General features: G+C 37.3%; 1 protein-coding gene across 1 annotated transcript; it reads left to right on the forward strand.

The window, feature by feature from the left end:
• The first annotated feature begins 699 nt into the window (after positions 1 to 699).
• On the forward strand, positions 700 to 19496 carry LOC129273556 (eosinophil peroxidase-like). The gene is made up of 13 exons (XM_054910615.2): positions 700 to 1069; positions 4512 to 4636; positions 5460 to 6126; positions 6453 to 6649; positions 7271 to 7438; positions 7929 to 8156; positions 9432 to 9806; positions 11141 to 11364; positions 12771 to 12883; positions 14141 to 14326; positions 14857 to 15032; positions 17076 to 17169; positions 18625 to 19496. The coding sequence occupies exons 1-13, from the start codon at positions 1035 to 1037 to the stop codon at positions 18740 to 18742; spliced, it is 2706 nt and encodes a 901-aa protein (XP_054766590.2). The 5' UTR covers positions 700 to 1034; the 3' UTR covers positions 18743 to 19496.
• Positions 19497 to 22545: the final 3049 nt, after the last annotated feature.

The following is a 22545-nucleotide window of genomic DNA, read 5'->3' on the forward strand; positions in this document are numbered from 1 at the left end:
TACATTTTACGTTCGTTTGGCTTTCCATAGCTGATTATGAAGTTGCATCATTGTGTATAGAATCTTATTTCTACATTTTTTAATCTTTCAATAACCTTGAGTTAAATCTGCGAGTTGCCCTTTTGATATGATACTTTAACACAGATTGACTAGAATCTGCAATGATTTCACAACAATCTGAGTCAAATTAAAGGTAATGCAGTCATCGGAGTCACTTTGACTCTGAATAGAGCTGACTCCCAGATGACGTAATTTCGAGTCGATTTTACACGGCCGAAATAAGATTATAGTAGCTTGCCTCTTGCAGCGATTGTTCCGAACAAGAAATCCTCGCCCAAGCCATTGAGCCGGTAATAACTGTGGCTTCAAAGAAACACTACATCATGCCCACGAAGCTTATGGTAATACCATGAAGACGAACTGGCTGTTACGTCAGTATTTAAAATTAACTAACTAAAAATTATTAATATATTAACCAATTTTAACGAGTGAAATTTAAACAATTTTGGTTCATTTTACCGGAAAGAGGAAAGTAGCAAGTAGGAGCCAAACACTGAACCACCTGTCATCTCTCACAGTCTGTCGTCGAATTGAATTCCGTCATTCCCATCGCAGTTACAGAGCTAACCAATCAATATCTATTTCATTGGCACTTGTTATCTGCACATATGTCACAATCTCTATTGTTTGTGTGCCGACACCGTGACCTTTCATAGCCGCCATTTTATAAAAAGAGCCAGTTAGCAGAAGGTGTGAAATTGGAATAACTGTTCGATTTTGGACGAGACTCTGATGAATCGTCTCACCGAAGTCTTTTCTAAAAACCGTATAAAATGTGGGATAAAATGATGCTGATGCGTCACCCCACGTCAGTCACAGAAAGTTGTTCACAAAGTGAGTTTGTAATAACTGTGTGACTTCCTAGGATATCAAGATTATTTCGTTTTGTGGATTCGTATTTTTAACTCAAAGGAAGGTGAAATTGTAGTTTGTTCTCAAAACGGCCAGTTTGGGCCTTTAAACCGACTCTCAAAATGACAGGAAGAGGCCATTTGATTTTGTTTGTCAGGTGTGTATTTTAACCTCAAGATTCCTACCTTTTAATTTGATTGTAAACTGATTACTTTATATCAAATTTAAAATCTTTCGAACCCTCATCAGTTGTGATCTTGATACAGTTGAAGGAGTACTCCAGATTTAAAATTATTTTATTTGAACGGATAAAGTAAAATAAAATAAAACACTGAGAATATCATCGAAATTAGACAATTAAGGGAGACTACATTGCAAGGATTTGCCTAACCAGGGCAGCGGAACGGTTTTCAAAGTGGGGGGGGGGGGGGTGGGAGGGGGCAAAAATATCACAATCATATGGTCATTTTTACGTTTCAGTTGTACACAATTTTAGAAAAAAGTGGGGGGCTGAAGCCCCCCAGCCCCCGCCTGTTTTGTAACAAGGGTGACATGTGTTACACACATCTGTGAAAATGTGAAACAAATATTATTTCAGGTAATAAAATCATTTTGAAAAAAATGCAACATGATATCAGCCCATCTGCGTAATCATGAAACATTGTCGAACTTTTCAATTCAATAATTCAATAGTTGACCTATTTTCATAAGAATTTCAGCGTCTTGCTCATTAATTGTTATTCTACCTTTAATTATAATTTACAGCCTGGTTTCCCCTTTCAGTTCATTCTTGGTAGAGATAGAGCATTGGTTCCAAACCTGTGAAGGAAAAATGCCCTCAAAGGGTTACTCCGGGCTGAAAATATTTGTATCTAAATAAATATAGCAAAATTTACAAAGCAAAATGCAGAAAATTTTATCAAAATCAGATATTAAATGAATAAAGTTATTGAATTTTAAAGTTCAGCAATATTTTGTGAAAATAGTTATACATGTATGCATGTCATCGTGAATATTCATTAGGTGGGCTAATGATGTAAGACCCTCACTTTCCCTTTCTTATGTTATTTTATGAAATCACAATTGCATCATTTTTTTCATACATGTGTGAATATAATGTGTCTCCTTTATAATGAAATAAGTTGCAGCAATGAATATCTAATGCACTAAATAAATTGTCAATCCATTTTTTTTAGTTCTTGGGATAATTTTTTTTGAATGAACCTTACAGTACAAAGAACATGTGGCGATATGACATCATCAATTTGCTCATTGAATATTCATGAAGATATGCCTAGAAAATAAAAATGTTTAACCGGAATAAAGCAAATCTTTAAAATGCCCTAACTTTGTTAATTCCTTGTCCGATTTTGATCAAATTTTCAGTGTTTTGTTTGTCTGATTTTTCTTTATCTGTTTAAGTCATCTTCAGCTCGGAGCATCCCTTTAAGCTTTAAATTGTGATATTGGTGGTGGTGAATGATACATGGTGCGGTGGTGCATGGTGCCGTGGTGTTCGATGCTGTGGTGGTGTTTGTCGTGATGATACGGAGTTTACGGCTTCCAAGACGCATGATGGATTCAAGAACGCAGTAAATGTATTGAAAATGCTCGTTAAATGACCCCCCCCCAAAAAAAAAAAAAAAAAAAAAAAAACTGGGAGGTCTTTGTCGAAAATTGGTGATCCGGAACAGCAGTTGGCCACCGTTAAGGCAACTCTGTATACGCTCGACCACCGCTGATAGTCCCTCCTACCGCTCCAATTGAGCTGCACAAAATATTGCGAGCGGTGAGGAGCGGGCAATTTTTCGCTCCTGCAAAGTTCAACCCCGCTCCAACAACGCCCAGTCAAAAGTGTGTCACCACTAGACGCAAGTTCATGGACGCTTTGGTCCGCTAGGCAAACGCAGAATTCTTAAAAGCTGTACCACCGCTGCGGTGATTAAACGTTGCACAACTTTGGTGGTAGAGCGGTTGTATGCGTTTTGTGAGCGTACACGGGATTAATGGAATGGCGTTGGAGCAGCGATCCATTGCGGTGATGAACTTTGGTTTGGCGTTGACATGGAGGTGTCACCGCTAAACCAACGCTCGCTACCGTTAAACCAACCCTAAAACAACGCCGGCTTCAGCGGTGCACCGCTAAGACAACGCCCGCGTTTTCGATTATTTTTCCATTTTGCGCGCGGTGACGAGCGTTGTCGAAATTCAACCCTCTCCCTACCGTTCAGTTCTGGCGATGTGACCACTACTTAAGTGTCAGAACCGTTGACAAATTGCAAATATGTTGTTTGTTCAGAGTCAGGAACGAAATTGCTGTTTTGATTCAGCAATTTTCGACAAAAAGACGTTGTTTCAAGAAGAGCATTTGACCATTTATTTTTTTTGGTTCTTGAATCTGTCGTGGGATTGCAAACTCCCTGATGACGATAACGATGACGACGGCGAGGACGAGGCCGACGACAAAGATGATGATGGTGTATGATGGTAAAATAATTATATAAATGGTTGTTGTGCAAGATGGCGGTGACAATAATGAGGTTGGAGATAACAGGACTGCAACGAAATAGAGAGTGGTGATTACGGTTATCATTGTGTCTGTTTGTTTGCAAGCTTTTATTTAACCATTCAAATAATTATAAATACAATGCGTAAATTATGTAGAGTATGTATGTGATTAATGAAGTGGTGCAATACTATGTGCGGGTGCAGGTGGCAACAGTTGAGCAGAATGAGAGTAATGAATGATGAAAATGATCGAGCTATGCTAATTTGGAGTACTTGCAAATGACTGTATGATGGTTCTTTTGTGAGAGGCTTTCAAAGAATTAAGTTTGAATATAATTTGGTTTGTTCGGGAAAGATTTTTTTCAAATAAGTTGACCATTGTGTCGAATTGATTTCGAGATAATTAATTTTTTATCTTGGTTTAGTGTGATAAAAATTGGAGATACTAGAGTTGGGTATAGATGGACAGAGCTAATAAACTTATCCAAGGATGAAAGTAGATTGTTTGTACAATTATTGAGCATAATGATTGTATGAATTGTATATAAGTCGGCAATCTATCTTGTCATCTTTGTTTGAAAAAGGGTCAATATAATGGCAAGTAATGCATTTCTATACAGAGGCGGATCACTCTCTGTTTGGCTTTGTAGAACCATGGCTTTCCCCCAAAATGGTTGCAGTAATTTATGTATATGAGAGTACTACCGAATCATAATCTACAAATAGTGTTTTATGAGGTAGAATCTGAAATTTGACATCATTCTAGTACTTTTGGCAACACACACTTGAATATGATGCAAATATCTATTCGAGGTCAAAGCTTGACCAAACTTCGAGTTACTTTCTGTTTCAACGGTGAGGATTGGGGAGAATTCAAAACAACAAACAATTTTGGAGAAAAGGGATAATCTGTTGATGATAACAGTCGTTGCGACAATTGTTGAAAAACATGAAACTCATCGATAAGCCCAATCCTGGGATCATTATCCTATATTAAATAGCATATTATCAATGTTCATGATATCTTCATTTTTAACAATGACATACGTATATCAATTATTTTCCACGATTTGACGACACCACGAGTGCAGTGTTTGGATGGCAGTATGTTGTATCTTGGAGCAGACGACAGCTCAAGTTGCGAATCTTGAAGATAACATACAAGTAGTCCAGAAGAGGAGTCTAGCCAGAGATGAAGGATATTACGCTGAAGATGGTAATATTCGATTTATTCTATAACTCTATTATTATATGTCAGGGTTATACAACATTCCTCATAATAATAATGATTGGTTAAAAGCAATAAATTCACTTTGGTATGTCATTCATCTGGTTGCATCTTCGAAAAAAATGCGCTTCCTTGTGTACAAACGGAAATAAAAGGGGGTGGGGAAACAAGGAAGAACAGGAGATCGAATGATTTTTAGGAAAACAAATCTGGAAACTGGACATTCTTTTAGGCTTTCTCCTGTATTTAAAATTACTCACCCGTTGAAAAATTATTTCCGACACCTTTCATTCCTTCAAATAATGAACATTTTGCACCCTTCTTTCTCTCGCTCGCACATTAATCAGACCAATATGTAAGTAAGTAGTTTATATAGGCCTAATAACAAAAACTATTAGCCCTACATCAGCCATCGAAGAAAAATCGTCAGATATCTTAACTGCCATTACAAGTATTGGTATATGATAGACCCAATATTATACACTTTTTATGTATCACTGTATTTACATAGGCTTTAATGCAGGGATGTCCTCAAAATTTTGAATTTTCAGCTCAATATAGTTCTCTAACCTCCACTGTTTGGAACAGACTTAAGCAATTGGTCTAATTGGCCAGGATGATGAAAAAAGTTAGATGTCTTCCCTGAGAAGTTATTAATAAGCTCTTGGTGTGATTCCATAGAACTGACGATCGAGAAACTCGTTATGACTCATTAGACGTTACTTTATAAAAGTTGGATAAAATTGAGCAATGGAAAACGTAAGTGATGATCGAGTTAATTTATTTTCGATGTGATTTTGTATAAATCTAGAAAATCTGGAAGATGTGGCAGATCGATGGAGATTGGACCCACTGGATCTGCTTCTGCAGTTTAACAGTCGCAAGCGACGTGAAGCCATTGGAAAACGAAACACTAACGATGCAGATGGACCAGCAAACGCCGCCCTGGTCGAGGATGAAGTCGTACACGGCGACAGGGTGAGACGCCAGGGACCCGCAAACGCCGCCCTGGTCGATGATGAAGTCGTACACGGCGACAGGGTGAGACGCCAGGGACCTGCAAACACCGCCCTGGTCGATGATGAAGTCGTACACGGCGACAGGGTGAGACGCCAGGGACCCGCAAACACCGCCCTGGTCGATGATGAAGTCGTACACGGCGACAGGGTGAGACGCCAGGGACCTGCAAACGCCGCCCTGGTTGATGATGAAGTCGTACACGGCGACAGGGTGAGACGCCAGGATGATGACGCCGAACTGACGAAGGAGCTGAAACGTCTTTTGAGGGAAGAACGGAAGAGAAAGAAGAAGTTGTTCAAGGAACTGAGGAAGGAGCGGCGTAGAAACCAGAGAAGACTGAGGAAGCAAGCTGCAAAAAAGAGGAAACAATTAGCACGGAAAGCCAGGAAATTTAATAGAAAGGAATTCTCCAAAGCCATTAAGGATGGCGACATGGCAGTTCTGGAACGAATGCTAAAGTAAGCTCGAGTTTTTGTCAAGCTTTATGCAGTGGTAACTGTACGTCCAAGAAAGGAGAGGAAGGGGCAGGGAGGGAGGGGGGGGGGGGTGGGCGGGGGGGGGGTGTTTTGAGGGGGTGACTTGGGGAGGAGGGATGGGTGGGGCCAAGACCCCTTCGCCCTCACCCAGATCCATGCGTGAATTGCAACCTAATCATTAAGTGGGCAATGATTGCTTGTATCGATGGCGTTGTCCATGTTGTCCATGTTGACCATTTCGACAGCCAGAAGTTGTGTAAAATGTCTATAACTTGATTGCTTGCTCCAAATTCTGTTCACAATCACAGCATCGAGATCGACGTGCAGATTAACATGGACGACATCTGTAAACACTCCCACGACCACAGTCACGCAGATGTGACCTGTGACCCGGAAGCTATCTACCGCACCTTAAACGGCTCATGTAATAATATTAATCATCATAGCTGGGGGAGTACGCTGGAGCCATTGGTCAGATGGCTAGACGCCAACTACAGCAGTCATGGTAAATATTGATGACGATAATAATGATGATGATGATGACGATGATAATGGTAATGATGATGATGATAATGTTAATAATAATGATGATAATAACAATAATAATGATGATGATGATAATAATGGTAATGATGATGATGATGATAATAATAAACATAATGATGATGACGATGATGATGATGACGATGATAATAAAAATAATGATGATGATAATGGTAATAATAATGATGATGATAATAAGAATGATAATAATAATAATGATGATGATGATGATGATGATGAGAATATCAATAATAATAAATAACGGCAATGCCAATCGTCACTTGTAGCAACACAGTGCTCACTTTCTACATGCTTAGGCATATATTATATCCATCTTAAATATGTTAATTTCTCAGAGTCATAGGCGATGATTTCATGAGGTTTTGGTCGAGGGGGGGGGGGTGGGTGCGACCTTCTCCCATAAGCAACTGCACATCATTCGAAAGTCGGGAGGGGGCCACATCCCCATCCCCGCCCGGATCGCCGATAATCCTCAGAATACAAAGAATAACCATACAATCAAAATGTTGTGATAGAAGAAAACATATGAATGAGTTGAGAATATTTCGATCTTTCTTCCCAGGTCACTTCCTTCCACGCGAGTACTTCATCTCCCCTCGTGACGTATCGACGACGTTTGTTGAGGCCGATGACGGCGCGCCAGACAAGGCTCAACCAGGAGTTAGCATTCTTATGATGCATTGGGGGCAGTTCACTGATCACGACATCACACACACACCAGCTGCTCATGGTAAGGGGTAAATGTTAGTCTAATGCCCAGTAGGTTTCCCTTTGTTTGGTTCCCCTTCGTCTAATTATATTTTACCTTGTCAAATGACAATTCGGTTCACAAGCAGTTCATTTATACCAGACTAATGGATATTAGACGAAATGAGTAAAGCCTAAATGTAGATGAGACATAATGGTAAATAAGCTACATCATACCAGGGGCGGATCCAGGATTTTCCAAAGAATAAGTATATTTCGTGCACGAAAAAATCTGACAAGCAAAAAAAAAAAGAGAAAAAGGGTCTTCACTTAAAGGGGGGAGGGGCACACTTCTGCTTTAACGGCATTTTTACATTACAAATTTTAATTGTGCCTCTTAAGGGGGAGGGGCGTGTGCCGGCTTTGGCCCCCTCCCTGATCCGCCAATGCTTCATATAACAAGACAGTTATTAACAGGAAGGAACAACACTAAAATTACAACTTTAAAATACCATTTTTGTCTCTGTTTTCAGACGAGTGTGATTGCAAGACTTTGAACTCATCTTGCTACCCACTTCAAATCCCACAAGACGATGCATACTTCCAAGGCCGGGAGTGTTTCGAAGTTCCCCGGACCCTCTCTCACTGCGGTGACGAAACCAAAAGAGAACAGTTCAACGAGATCACGGCGTTTGTGGACGCGTCCAATGTGTACGGATCAACCCAGGCAGAGTTGGATGAGCTTAGGTATTATCCTCAAGGTTGGTCGAATATAACTTATTTCTTGAAAAAAAATGGTTCTCAATCACCAGCAGATTCACGATTTCGCAACGTAGAGGAATATGGAAATATATAACAATCGGTCGAAAGTAGAAGAAAAAATGTCTATCCCGAATATTTGACACGAAACCTCCGGCTTCAAAAGTTACAAAGAACCTCACCATTTGTTGGAGCTGGTGGGGGGCAGTGTCCTCTCTAGTAAAGTGAATACACTGATGGTTCTTCAAAGGCTTCCTAGGGACCGTTCCATGAAAGGACTTGCCAGACGTTTTATCCGACAAGTCCTGTTTTATACGACAGTTACCATCAGTGGCGTATCTAGGATTTTCCACAGGGGGGGGGGGGGGCAAAATCGGACGCCAACAAAATTGACAAGCAAAAAAAAAAAAAAAAAAAAAAAAAAAGGTCTTCAATCAAATATAAAGGTTATTGTACCAGAAAAAAAAATTGAAAAAAGTCTTCAAGCTCGTCAGGGGGGGGGGGGGGGGCAATAAAGGTCTTCAAGCTCGTCAGGGGGGCATAAAAGGTATTTCAAGTTCGTCAGGGGAGGCAGTGATATGTATTTTGTATGGGTTGTTGCTCGTCAGGGGGGGGGGCAGAGGCTCCTGGCTTAAAGCCGGGAAAACATTGCTATGTATAAAACATTGCTCTGTATTGTACCCCCCTGCCCCCCCGTAGGTACGCTAGTGGTTACCATAGTAATATTGCTTCTCAGCCATTCAAAATCAAAGAACGTTTTCAGATCTGACAACTTGTCAAATGTTCATGAAACGCTCCCCTGGATCCAACAATGTGCTAGATACGAGAAGCTTAAAGAGTGTCTTTAAATTTAGAGGGAGGTTGAGTGAGAAAGTTCAAGAAGAAAAGCCAAGATGAAATAGTGTCAAGGTTGCAGGATCCTGAACCTCTTAAGGTCGGCTTCGTCAAGTTGAGAAGATTTACAAAAAGAAAAGAAATTATATACCTGCTTGAAAATTATCAAGTAGGCTTGATAACAATTGATAGGTAATAGCATGGTCCTCGTCTATAGTTGACTTCTTCAAGTAGAGAAGACAAGCAGACGAGACTCTTCATGGATGTTGTTAAGTTGTCTAGAAGAAAAGATCATGGAATGATTTGAAGTAATGAGGATGAGAAACTAAGAAGACCTGCGCTCGGTTGACGCATTTTCTTACATTGAGACAAAAATAATAACGATATCCAACAGTTCTCTTTTTCCTTTTCTTCTTCATCCTTTTTAAAATTTCTAAACACAGATGGCATACCAGATTCAGAGAACGTTGCGTGTGGTTGGATGCGAGTGGATGAGATCCCTGGTCACGAAGGCCAGGGTTCCCTCCTCCCCAATCACGGTGAAGTAACTGGAAACTGCTTCGGCGAGGACGAAGAGAAGAAAATCTTTGCTGGAGAGGCGGGCGATTTTCGCGCCATGGAACAACCGGGTTTGACGAGTCTCCACACTTTGTGGGTGCGCAACCACAATTTGCTAGCGGACGGGCTGAGGAGCCGGAATCCTGGATGGTCTTGCGATCGTGTATTCGAAGAGGCTCGGAAAATCAACGGCGCCATGATGCAGGCTATCGACTACAATGAATACCTTCCAACCTTACTAGGAACAACTGAATACAGCAGTATGTACATTTTTACTTCTCTACCAACAGGTTCTTCTGTCATGTTCTGTGAAGTCACAGCATCTTCCTCATATATCAAAAATAACTAACGGCTTAAGATGCAACCGTGTTTGGATCGAATTCCAACCCCGTTCCCCAAACTCCGGGCCTGGATAACTTTTTAATCCCAAAGGTATTATGCATCTTTAAATCAGTAATGACAAACGGAAAATGCAACTGCGTTTTGAATCAAGCACCATACCTGTTTCCCCCCAAAAAACGCATTGATAGAAAAGTTTTATTGAAAAGTTATGATTTACATACATTAGGCTTTTTAGGAGAATCTATTCTAAAGTACTGATAGGGGATCACATCATTATACTGACTTTCATTAGGCCGCTCCTGACCCAGCACTCTTCTCCTAGCTGTCGCCCTCAACCCTACTACCGGTTTTTACATCTGTCATAATAAAAATAATAACGTTTATTTACCCAGGTTGGCCACTCCAGTTAGAAAACCGCTGTTCCAGCGGGCCCAGCATAACATGACATGGTACTCATGTTTCTACTACCCTTCTCCAAATTAAAATGATGACGGCATAGCTGCTTAGCAAGAAGGTCCCATTTTTATAAGTCCTTGGTATCATGATTCGGCAGGGGAGCGCGCTCACGACCTCCCGTTCTTGAGGCGGGCGCTCTACAACCGAGTCACCATTACACCCTTCTCCCCTGTATCTTTCTTTCCATTATTGGGTAAATTGACGATTGGTCTACGCCCGCCTCATCTTCGTTCCATTTTGTCTCATCCCATTTAGGCTAAACCTACTTCATCTTCAACTAGTTCGTTTACTGGTTACCATTCGGTTTTATTGACAGCCCAATTTGTCCGATTTCCATGGAGGCTGAAATACCCACTCCCCTTTATATCCACCTGGTCCAACACTACTTAGTGGACCACATCAGTGTCAGATTTTTTAATTTTTTAAAACTAAAAAAGAGGTTTATTAAACAAAATGTGGTTGCATAACCTTATAATTTTGATACAAAAGCCAATATGCGTCGCTGATCACGAACGCATAACATGGTTGTCCTGAAAATGGCTTGATAATAACATATGGCGCCTAGTGAAATTGAAGCACTACATAAAAGATGATATAGTTATTGCCATCAGTCTATATTTAAAGCAAAAACATGCTCGTTTAGTATCTGGAGATTGTTAGTTGAAATGTATATGAAAAAAACATCTCTATGTCGTTTCCATTCTATGTCGAGAAAATACAAGTACACCAGTATATACAATAAACTTGATTATTCAATCAAATCTATTTGTGTTTTGACCATTCCATAATTGTTCAGATTACATCGGTGACTACACTGGGTATGACCCCGACCTTAACCCGTCGATATCTAACGTGTTCGCAACATCGGGATATCGTCAGGGGCACAGCGCTGTTGACACGGTGATCGAGCGATACATTTATAAAAACGATGCCGATGGTGATGAGGTATTGAAGCGCCTCGACCCTCTCCCAATGACCGAAGTGTTCTTCAACGCCCGGTTCATGTACGACTTCGAAAATGTAAGCTTCATATTATAGAGATAATGCCAATCATAGTTTAAGAACTATACTTATACAGGATTAAAACGATTGACTCTGCATCTTTTATTTGATTTTCTTTGCTGTTTGTTCTCATATAAATTCAATTCACATTTACTATATTTATCATGTTACTTTACAAAAGTATGTGTTTATTTTACATTAAAGATTTTAAAAAGCACTTGTAGAGGTGCTGTGGCTCAGTGGATAAGTCTCCGGGCTTTGCACCACAAGGTCCGGGATTCAAATCCCACCGCAGCATTCGCGTCCTTTCGCATGGGAGTTTATCTGCATTTGCCACTCTCCACCCAGGTGTCGTAAATGGGTACCCGATAGGAAGGAATTCCTTGATCGCTCGAGCGCCCGATCAGAGCAGCCATGCTATAATAAAGCCCGGGTGATAGTATGTAGCGCTTAGAAGTATTAAGCGCTATATATTATTGCATATTATATTATTATTATTATTATTATTGAAATCTTAATCGTGATTATACCGTGAAGTATTTCATAAATATTTGTTTAATTATAGAAGTTAACTGTCCTTCATACATATTCAAAAGACATTTTAATGTCAGTGCCATGTACTGCAAATGTATAAGAGCCAATCCAAAGACACTTGGATTTTTAACAACTCACTCAGTCCTTAATTCATCATTCGTGCTGTTAGGCGATTGATGCGATGACTACTAGCTAGGCATTTGTACACTAAGCACTGTTTTCTTCAATTCTGATGATAAATTCTCCGATAAAGCACACGGCGGGCCGTTTCATAAAGCTGTTCGTAAGTTTAGAGCGACTTTAAGAACGACTCGTGAACCTTTCTTATGCGCTTAACCATCGCCAATGAATATACCATTTACCACAAGAAAGGATCACCAGTCGTTCTTAAAGTCGCTCTTAACTTACGAACGGCTTTATGAAACACCCACCAGGTCAATGTAAAGCAAAAACAACATAGGGGACAAAATGTACCCTTGTTTCACCCCGGTGTTGATGTTGAAGGAACATAATATATAGGGAACACCACTATTATGGATAACAGTGCACTCAAAGTCCTGATACGCATGTGCGTTCACATCCACCCGATGACACAGACTCTGGGATGTTCGTTGAGAGTTTGCAGTGTACTTTCATGGAGCTAATCTTGTCAAGGTAGTGTAGCGGTTGATTTGAACCACACCTCGACAAAAGCTCCGGATCAATTAAGAAAAAAAAAATTCTGTAACAACATCAACACCGAATTACTGTTTGGTGTGGCCTCACCTCTCCTTTAACGAGTGGAGTCGAGTGGATTTTCACTCGTTTTTTGTTTACATCTAGAGAGTATATACTGCATTTACATCTCAAATAGCGTTTTAAAAATGAATAATTTCCCCCTTTTCTTGCAGGGAAGCGTAGATGGATTCATGCAAGGAATGATCAGACAACAATGTCGTAAAATTGACCGGTTCATGAGCTCAGCATTGCTAAATCATTTGTTTATTAGCCCCGATGCCCCATCGTAAGTTTACATTTTCATTCGCTGTGTTTCCGATATCACACCATTATAGTACATTCATTGCAGTTAACTGCTTCAGTTCTGTTAATGGGGTTATTATCTCATAACCGTACTCTAAAACAATCCCCTGTACTACATTTTAAAACAAAAACGATCGAATGATATGGGGTAAAATGAGCGGAGACCGTTTCATAAAAGTTGTCAACACTGACAAGTTGTCTTTCTATGACAGTTGCCATAGAAACAATCGGAGGCCAGTGCCTCGATCTCAGCCAATCAAAATCAAAGATTTCAATGAAATTGTAAGCACTGACAACTTTCATGAAACACCCTCGGATACTTTTTAGATTATACACTCTAAAAATATTGGGTAAAAATAACTTGTGTCCAACCAACATTGGGCATTTCTTTTGGGCATATTTAATTATCCAGTGTGATGAAAATTTTGCCCATTCTAAAGTAATTGTTGCTTATTTTTAACCTTACTGGACAATGTGCTTTCCACATTTGGTAAAATACTGCCCCAGATTGGTTGGACACATAATTACCCTCGTGCTGGTTAAAATTTTACCCAATATTTTTTTTTACAGTGTAAATGATATTGATGACTCTTATTTACCCGGATTGGCCTCTTAAACTATAGTTGATCTTACCTTCTTCATTCCCAGAAGTCGAGCACTGATCCGCTCTACCACTGCCCATAGTATTACAAAATATATATATATAATTGAAACCACCAAACTGACCAAGCATAATAGTTTGCAACCATTTACTCCCTAATCCTTTATACTTTCTTTGGTATGCTTTGTAAAATGGTATGTTAGCTTTGTGGTTTTGTTTCTAGTATCTGTTTATCAACGTTTGTTTTGTTTTTCTTATTCTACTATGTATTTCATATAAATTGACTGCTTCATTACTTCGTAAATTGCATACGATGGTATTTTTTCTGAATGTACCTACCCTGTTATTTCAGATGAAAAATAAATCAATAAATTACTATATAAATAAGTGCAGAAAAGGATAATAGAGAGATAAATGAATATATTTACAAATAAGTGTAGGAAACTTATCTAATCTTTTAAGACCACATACTGTTCAACCTCGGAAAATTCCGTCCTGGAAGTTATAACACAACATGTGTTGCATAATCTGTTATTAATAGTAATTGCTTCGACATGGGCTAATATTTTGTGGACAGTGGACTTCTACAAGTTTCATTTAAAGTTTGATTACATTCCGGGATTATATTCCTTGATTTAGAAACACACCGGGCCTGGATCTCTTGTCCTTGAACATCCTCCGTGGTCGAGACAATGGAATTCAACCTTACTTTCAATGGCGAAAATTCTGCAAGCTGTCTGAAATCACAGGGTGGTCTGATCTTGCAAAAGACAATTTGATGACAACAGAAACGATCAATAAACTTAAGGAGACATATGGAGAGGAGTAAGTTTTATGTCACGGTTATGACCAATGGTATCCCATTGAAAATAATGTAGTAGTTTGGATTGATCTTCAATCGATTTGGTTGGTATGGCTACATGCGACAGTATACACTATGCCACTCTAGTAAGTCTAATTTTAGCCATGAAGCTAAATTTCTTCGGTTAGAAATTTGTTTCAAACAAAGGCTGAGGCGGATAAATAGTTTTTAATCTATAAATCTGCCTCGGAACATTTCTATTTTTATTCTAACATACTAGTAGACCATAAACGTTTACTCTACTTTTGGATACCATTTGATTTGGTTATTTGAGGGTGTTTCTGGTAATAAAAATATTTATCATTTATATTATTTTTTGCCTAGACTTACTGTTACGCTTAATTTGTGCAATCGAACGTATAATTTACTACAAAGCTCTGCTCTAATTCATTAATATTTTCAACGCTTTTTATGGACGCGCTTGCTGTCAGAGACCGTCTTCAGTGGTCTCTCTGAAAATGTTTACTTTTCTTTCTAAATATGACCCCCTCAGAGATATTGATGTGCAAAGAATCGACCCATTCATTGGTTTCATCGCCGAGGAGCCGTCCCCAGGAGGGACCCTAGGCCCTACTCTATCGTGTATCATCGGTGACCAGTTTAGAAGACTGCGGAATGGGGATCGGTTCTTCTATCTCAATCCCGAAGGCGCACAGGCTTTTACTGAAGGTAACTTTATTAATTATATTTTATTTATAATCTATATAAATGACATCCAGAACTCCTCTGAAATATTATCTTATGGCGCACAGGCTTTTACTGAAGGTAACTTTATTAATTATATTTTATTTATAATCTATATAAATGACATCCAGAACTCCTCTGAAATATTATCTTATGTCCTTTTTGCAGATGATTCAAATGTACTATACTCTCATCCTAACCCCGATATTTTAATAAATGTACTGAACACTGAACTGGATAAATTGGTACAATGGATTAGGGCTAACAAATTGTCAATTAATGTACAAAAAACGAAATGCATGCTTTTTAGCAATTCTTTAGAACAATTGCCATCTAATATCAAATTGGACAATAAAGACATTGAAGTTGTTACTACGACAAAATTTTTAGGTCTCATAATAGACAACAAATTATCTTGGAAAACACACATTGACTTTATATGTCGTACAATTTCACGCAATATTGGTGTTATTAACAAAGTCAAATTTTTTCTTCCAACTTCCTCCCTAAAAATGCTTTATTCAACATTAATTTTACCATATTTAAATTATGGAGCAATTGTTTGGGGAAATACACACTCAACCTACCTTGATAGAATATTACTTTTACAAAAGAAGGCATTGCGTGTTATTTTCAACTTGTCCTGGAGATCTCACACAGATGAGTTGTTTTTTAACAACAACATTCTAAAAATAAAAACACTGTACCAATATAACTTAGGTCAATTCATGTATCAGTTAAACAATAATATGTTACCATGCATATTTAATTCTTCATTTAACAAAAACAAAACTCTTCACAAATATCCCACACGTCAATCAGATGAATTCCATTTACCACTACCCCGGACCATCCTTGCAAAATCTATTTTTACTTTTGAAGGCCCTAGACTCTGGGGAACTATTAATAAAAACATCAAAGAATCACCAAGCCTTAATTCTTTCAAATATAAGTTCAAAAAATTTCTCCAAGATATCCATTGAATTTAACTCTTCATCACTCAAACTCTTGTATTTTTTTTTAAATCAAACATGATTATCATGTCACGTACGCTCTTACATCTCTTTCGTTTTCCTGTCGATCAACGAGGTCCGTCTGTGAGTGCTGGGGCTGGATTTTGGAGACCTTTAATCTCTCTTTTTCTTATTTCCTTTTCTATTTTAATTTCCCCTATTTCCTTTTAATTTAACTGGTTCATGCTCTAGTTGTTATTTTGATTTTTATATGTTATGCAACTACAAGAATATTTATTAGGAGGCTGCACTCTACAAGCTCCGCTTTTTAGCAGCCTCCTCCATTTCCAACCTGATATGTAATAATCTTGAATATAATTTTTGTACAGGAATACTTGAAATATGTTTTGTTATTTATAAGTTAAAATGTACAAAATAAACTGTAATTGTTGAAAATGGAAATAAACGAAATGAAATGAAATGAAATTATTAATCAATTCTATTAATAATTAATGTTATTAATAATTTATAATTACTTTTTTTGATAATTAATGATTAATTTTATCAATTATTAATAATCAATATCAAATATTGCTAGTAATCTTGCCCCTTTCAAAGAGAAACCGATGTTGCTACCCCTGTGTTTATCAGCATATAATAGTATGGGCTGATAGTAGTTGAAGGGTCGATGAACTTAGAAAGTAATTTCTCACATAGAGTGTCCGAAACGATAACGAGGAGCCTGTCAAAACTATTTCAGTCGTGCAATAAGCCTTTTAGTGATTCGGGCCACGTTGTTTCTATCATGGTAACCTTACAATCCAATAGTAACTACAATGGTTACGCTGATCAACAGCCAGTCGCAATCAAGGATTCCACGCAAGTTACCATTGCATCACCATAATGGTAACTTTTAGGCAATGTGGCCCTGGGACCCGTTGAGATATATTTTTCAAAATGTTTACGATGAGGTGGGGTTTATTGGGTAATATGTCATATTCTAAGAGCACTATGTTTCAATTAATTAGTTTTCCATATATTTTTGTTTTTCATTTCACTCTGCTTACCATTAAAGCTCAACGAGAGGCCATCCACAAGGTGACTATGGCCCGTGTGCTTTGCCATAACTTGGATAAGCCCGTAGAGTTCCAGCTTAATGTCTTTAAGCTGTAAGTATAAATTTCATACACATTTTCTTTTTCATACGTGTCGGTGAGTGTTCAGAGCCTTATTTTAACACTGGAAACCTCACAGAGGCCCAATGGTTTCCCATTTGACGTAGGGACCTTTCCATCGATACCTCTTATTCTCTATCCACTCACAACAATACCACCGCTTTGGGGATCTTGACGGTGTTTGTCGGTGATTCCCAAAGGCAGATCATTTCTGTCATGTCCTAAAACTCACATCCTATGATGTTCCCTAACCAATGACTGTTCTTTTACCTTATGTTTTCCAAATAACTTTATTCCCTTACACCTACATTCTCACAACTCTGTAAAACTTGCACCTATATATCCGTAAATATCCGCAACCCTATACCCATTCTTCCATAAACTTATTTATGTAACCTTAAACGTGTATTCCCAAATCTCCGTGATTCATGTTTTCAAAATGATTTTGCTCCCTTTATGGACCCCCTACGAAAAACAGCATTTGCTGATAGGGAGTTCTATCACACGAGTGGTAAATAAATAATAAAAAAATAATAAATAAAAGGCGAAATCATCGTGCCTCTTTTGCGGTATCTAACTTCCTAAATGCATGTGTTCCCTAAACCTATCAGGTTAAAAAAAACTCTGCGTTACCTTTACCTCGAAGCCCTCTGTGGTTCCAAAAGTCCTGTGTTCCCCGAAGGCACGGATTCTCTTTACCGTCTTCTTCCCCGAAAGCCTTGTGTGTACCCTGACATGTGCCCAAAGCCCAATGTTCCATTTGGCCATAATGTTTCCAAAACTCTGTTCTTTTACGCTTATGTCCCAAATATCTTTATGTCCCAAATCCTGTGTTCCCTTTGCCCCTATATGGGCCTAGAAGCCCTAGATCCTGTGTTCCATTACCTCCACTTCCCTTACACCTGTGCCCAAAGCCCTGTGTTCCATTTCGCCTGCGTCCCCCAAAGCCCTGAGTTTCCTTTACCGCTATATTCCAAAAGACCCTATGCTCTTTATGTTCCAACAATCGCTTTGTTCCCTTATCCGGGTCATTGTTTTCCAAATCAGCTAACTAACCTACTACAATTCCTTTATTTGAAAGATTACAAAGTGTCTTTAATTGAATCTTGACAAACCATACGTGTGCGTGAGGGTGTGTGTGTGTGTTTGTATGTATTTTTCTTATTTACTCTCTAGATTATCATTGTATATATTTTTCATCTCATTCTTGCTGTTCTGTACTGTATAAGGGGCCCCTCTCACAAGCTCTGCTTCTATGTGGTCCCAAACCTATCATGTATTCTCATTTCCTGTTAAACTATGTAATATGTCTCTTGTTTTGATTGGTTTAAATAAACTTGAACTTGAACTTGAACTAGTATCACATGCAATTTTGTTGCAAAAGCTGTGATAATCATGCCGTTTTACAGAATGCATAATTAACGAAAATTTCTTTAATTCATTTCATAGTCCTGATGAAGACAACCCTGAGTACGACTGTTTCGCCTATGACACCATTCCTCCGATTGATCTAGATCCGTGGTGTGAGGATCCGGACCAATGCGTCGCCAAAGATGAAGGCATTTAATCGTCGCAGTTCAGAGGTCAAAGGTCATTGTCAATCTAAGCGTAAGAAAGCATTTAGCAGATTTTCATCAAGCTCTTTTCATCGTAGCTACTGACATGGCTGACAAGGATAATAAATAATTAATATTTATAACTTCGTTGTGTAAATTTGCTTGAGAAAAGTATTAATGATTAAAAAAAACAGTACGTATTTTTAAGAAACAGATTTAAAATGTTCATAATCCATTCTAATTTTTGTTGATACTATAACAGCAATAAAGATAGAAGTGACCTCTTATAGTTTCATATCGTATGGTAACGATCATCAAGTGTTTTCGGCTTACTGATTTTTCTATTAATCATAATTTAATGGGACTGTATGAAAAGTGTCTAACTTTACTACAAAATATACTTCATTATCTTGGTTAAGTTTGAAATGTATATTGTTTCCATGTTAACAACGGATACTTGAACGCAATTCAAAGTTTTTTGTGTATTTATTGCATAGAATATAAATAAGGATGTGTAGATAATGATTTGGACCCAATCAACATAATTTAGGGCGGCATACACATGGAGGTTTGTTTGGTTTTCATTGGAATTAATTTTGGAATTTTCTTTTAATTGTTATCATTATTGTAAGAATGGTATTGTGGTAGATATCATTAACTAAAATATAATATTGTATAAGATGACTATAAAGATCGATTTCTTTGACTTAAACGCTCACTTACTTGCCAGTCTTTAAAAATACATTAAAGTTGCCAAAGCATGAACTTTTTAATGTATATTTGTATTTTTTCGTAATATTTCGTAACAATATTAACTAAAAATCTTTTAAATTTCATCACGCTCAATCAGAACGGTTCAAAAATCGTATTTTATATAAATTTATATTAATAATGAGCCAATAAAATGTAGACAAACTGAAATACTCAACGATACTCTATTATTTAAGTATGAATGATTGTATGATTGAATGAATGATTGATAAATGCTAATACAGAAAAATAATAATTATGTCTCTCATAGCATTTTGTACATGTATATAGGGTTTAGATATTGAAGTATTAAAAAACATTTCACAAATTGAAGAATTATACACTATTTTACAGACTAAAGAACACAATAAGCTCAAAAGTAGTCTATGAGTTTTTTTTACAAAGACGAACTCAGTATTTTGTTTTAATGACGATTTGAAAGTTATGCTTGCAGTACATTTATTCTGGCATCATGATATTATATGGTTGAAAATTAAAAGATAGATTTTTTTGTCATATACATTTAAAATAAAAACTGCATGAAATACCATAATACGCTCATACTTCATATTGTGACATACATGTACGATATACATTATAATATTTAGAGCAATTGCATACGAAAAGATATCTAAAGTGGAAAATAAGTTTCAATACTTCGGTGTTTGTCCCCCCCCAAAAAAAAATCATTTTAAAAAGGATCAACTTTAAAATTAAATGTTCATTAAATTATTCACACATTTATCATTAGATTTAGATAATCACAGTGAACTACATACATTATGATTAATTAAAAAAAATCGAGATGAACTGAATATGCGACATAATTATATGGTAACAATAAATTTCCCATGTATTAGGGTTAAGAAACACAATGATAACAGAGTTATAAATTACCTCTGATTATACTTTTTTTTACATACACATAAAATTGATATTATGAAATGAAAGTTGCCTGAATTAGTCCTTTAGTCTTAGCGATATTCATTTTTAAGGTCATTCATTCTTATTGTAAAAAACAACCAGCAATCATTTTTAATCGATTTTTCGTAATAATTTCGTTTTCAAGCCTTACAGAACTTATCATAAACGTCAGCCTTTCAGAGAATGAAATGTGTGATTACCATGAAAAACCTGAAAGTGGAATAGATTTACACTAGACTATGGGCACAAGAAGGCCTCTAACTTCAAAGTAACCTTTTAAGCTCAGAAACTAAGAACCAACATTTAGGATGAATAGTCCACCTCCTTTTAAATCATATGGGGGTGGGATTAAAATGGAGGTGCGGAGACAGAGTGGTGTAAGGCGCCTGACCAGACACTTGAAGTCCTGGGTTCGATTCCTGGCCAATCCACCTAGCCTATACCCCCTCGAGCAAGGCATTTCATCAACAGTGCTCTATTCTCCAACATCAAATTGAATTAAAATTCTATAGGCACTACGAGTAACATGTGGTTATTAAAAAATAATTTAATCTTTCTTGACCATTAGTAGTATAAGTAGTAGTAATTGTGGTAGTTTAGAAGATGGTGATGTAGTAATAGTCATAGTAGTAAAAGTAATACTCGAAGTAAAAAAATGTCAGCAGGTTAAAAAAAATCGCTAGTAAAAAAAAAATCCGCATCAAGTACCACCTAGTTATCAGAATGATCAGAGAGCAGAGTGTGAATAGAGTAACTGTGCTTTAGTAGTGTAGCTGTTGTAGTTAGATTAGTACAAACGGTGGTATCAGAAGTTAAATTAATAGTATAAATATTAGTAGTTGTGAAATCAATTATAGTAGTAACAATGATATCAATAATAACAAGCAGTTAAACTAAGTCCATAGTTGTAGTAGTAGGAGGAGAAGAAGTAGTAGTAGTAGAAGTAGTAGAAGGAGTAGCGGTAGTAGTAGTAGTAGTAGTAGTAGAAGTAGTAGTAGTAGATTAGTAAAACAGTATTATTATCATTTTGATCATTATTATTAGTATTATTAGTAGTAGTAGTAGTAGTATTAAATAGGAGTAGGAGTAGTATTAGTAGTAGTAGTAGAAGTAGTAGAAGAAGTAGCGGTAGTAGTAGTAGTGGTAGAAGTAGTAGTAGTAGATTAGTAAAATAGTATTATTATCATTTTGATCATTATTATTAGTATTAGTAGTAGTAGTATTAAGTAGTAGTACTTGAATCAGTTAAAAGAGTATAGTAGCAGTAACAGTGACAGTGACAGTAGTATTACGAAGAGTAGGACTTAATAGTAAGTACAATAATTGTTGTGACAAGGTAATAGTGATATATTAGAAGCAGTGGTTGGTATATTGAAAACGAAGAAGAAGAAGAAAAGAAGAAGAAGAATATGATGAAAGAAGAAGATGAAGAAGAAGCAGTAGTGATAAGAAAAGAAGAAGGTGAAGAATAAGAAGGACACAAGAAAATTGTGGCGAATAAAAAGCATATTTAGTTGTGATAGATAAGAAGTGGATGTTGTCATATTAATAACAGTAGTATGAGAATCAGAACAGTACATTTGTGGTGGTAGTGGTCGTCATCGACGCGGTTGCAGAATATTGACTTTGTAAATAACAGTAGACATGGTGGGGATCAGTGTAGAAATATATAATAATTCAAAAGTAGTGCATTGGTTATGACGGTTGTGAAAGAAGTAGAAATCAGCGAAACTAGTAATCCGATGAGTTCGAATACCATAATACTGTAATAGGAGTAGTAATAAAAAAGTAAATGAGATATTAAGAACACAGTACTTACATCACAGGACTGTTCTAAAGTAAGATAAATGTCATACAAATTTAACAATAGCAGAAGGTGTATAAGTAGAAGAAGTAGTATGTAGTAGTAGTTGTAGTAGTAGTAGTAGTAGTAGTAGTAGTAGTAGTAGTAGTAGTAGCAGGTAGAAGTAGTAGTGATATTAGTAGTGGTAGTATTAGTAATATTAGTAGTAGTAGTAGTAGAAGTAGTAGTAGAAGTAGTAGTAGTAGGAGTAGTAGTAGTTGAAGTAGTAGTAGTAGTAGTAGTAGTACTACTACTACTACTCATATTAGTAGTAGTAGTAGTAGTACTACTACTACT

This window comes from Lytechinus pictus, chromosome 2 (genome assembly GCF_037042905.1).
Source record: "Lytechinus pictus isolate F3 Inbred chromosome 2, Lp3.0, whole genome shotgun sequence".
NCBI classification, from domain to species: Eukaryota; Metazoa; Echinodermata; class Echinoidea; order Temnopleuroida; family Toxopneustidae; genus Lytechinus; species Lytechinus pictus.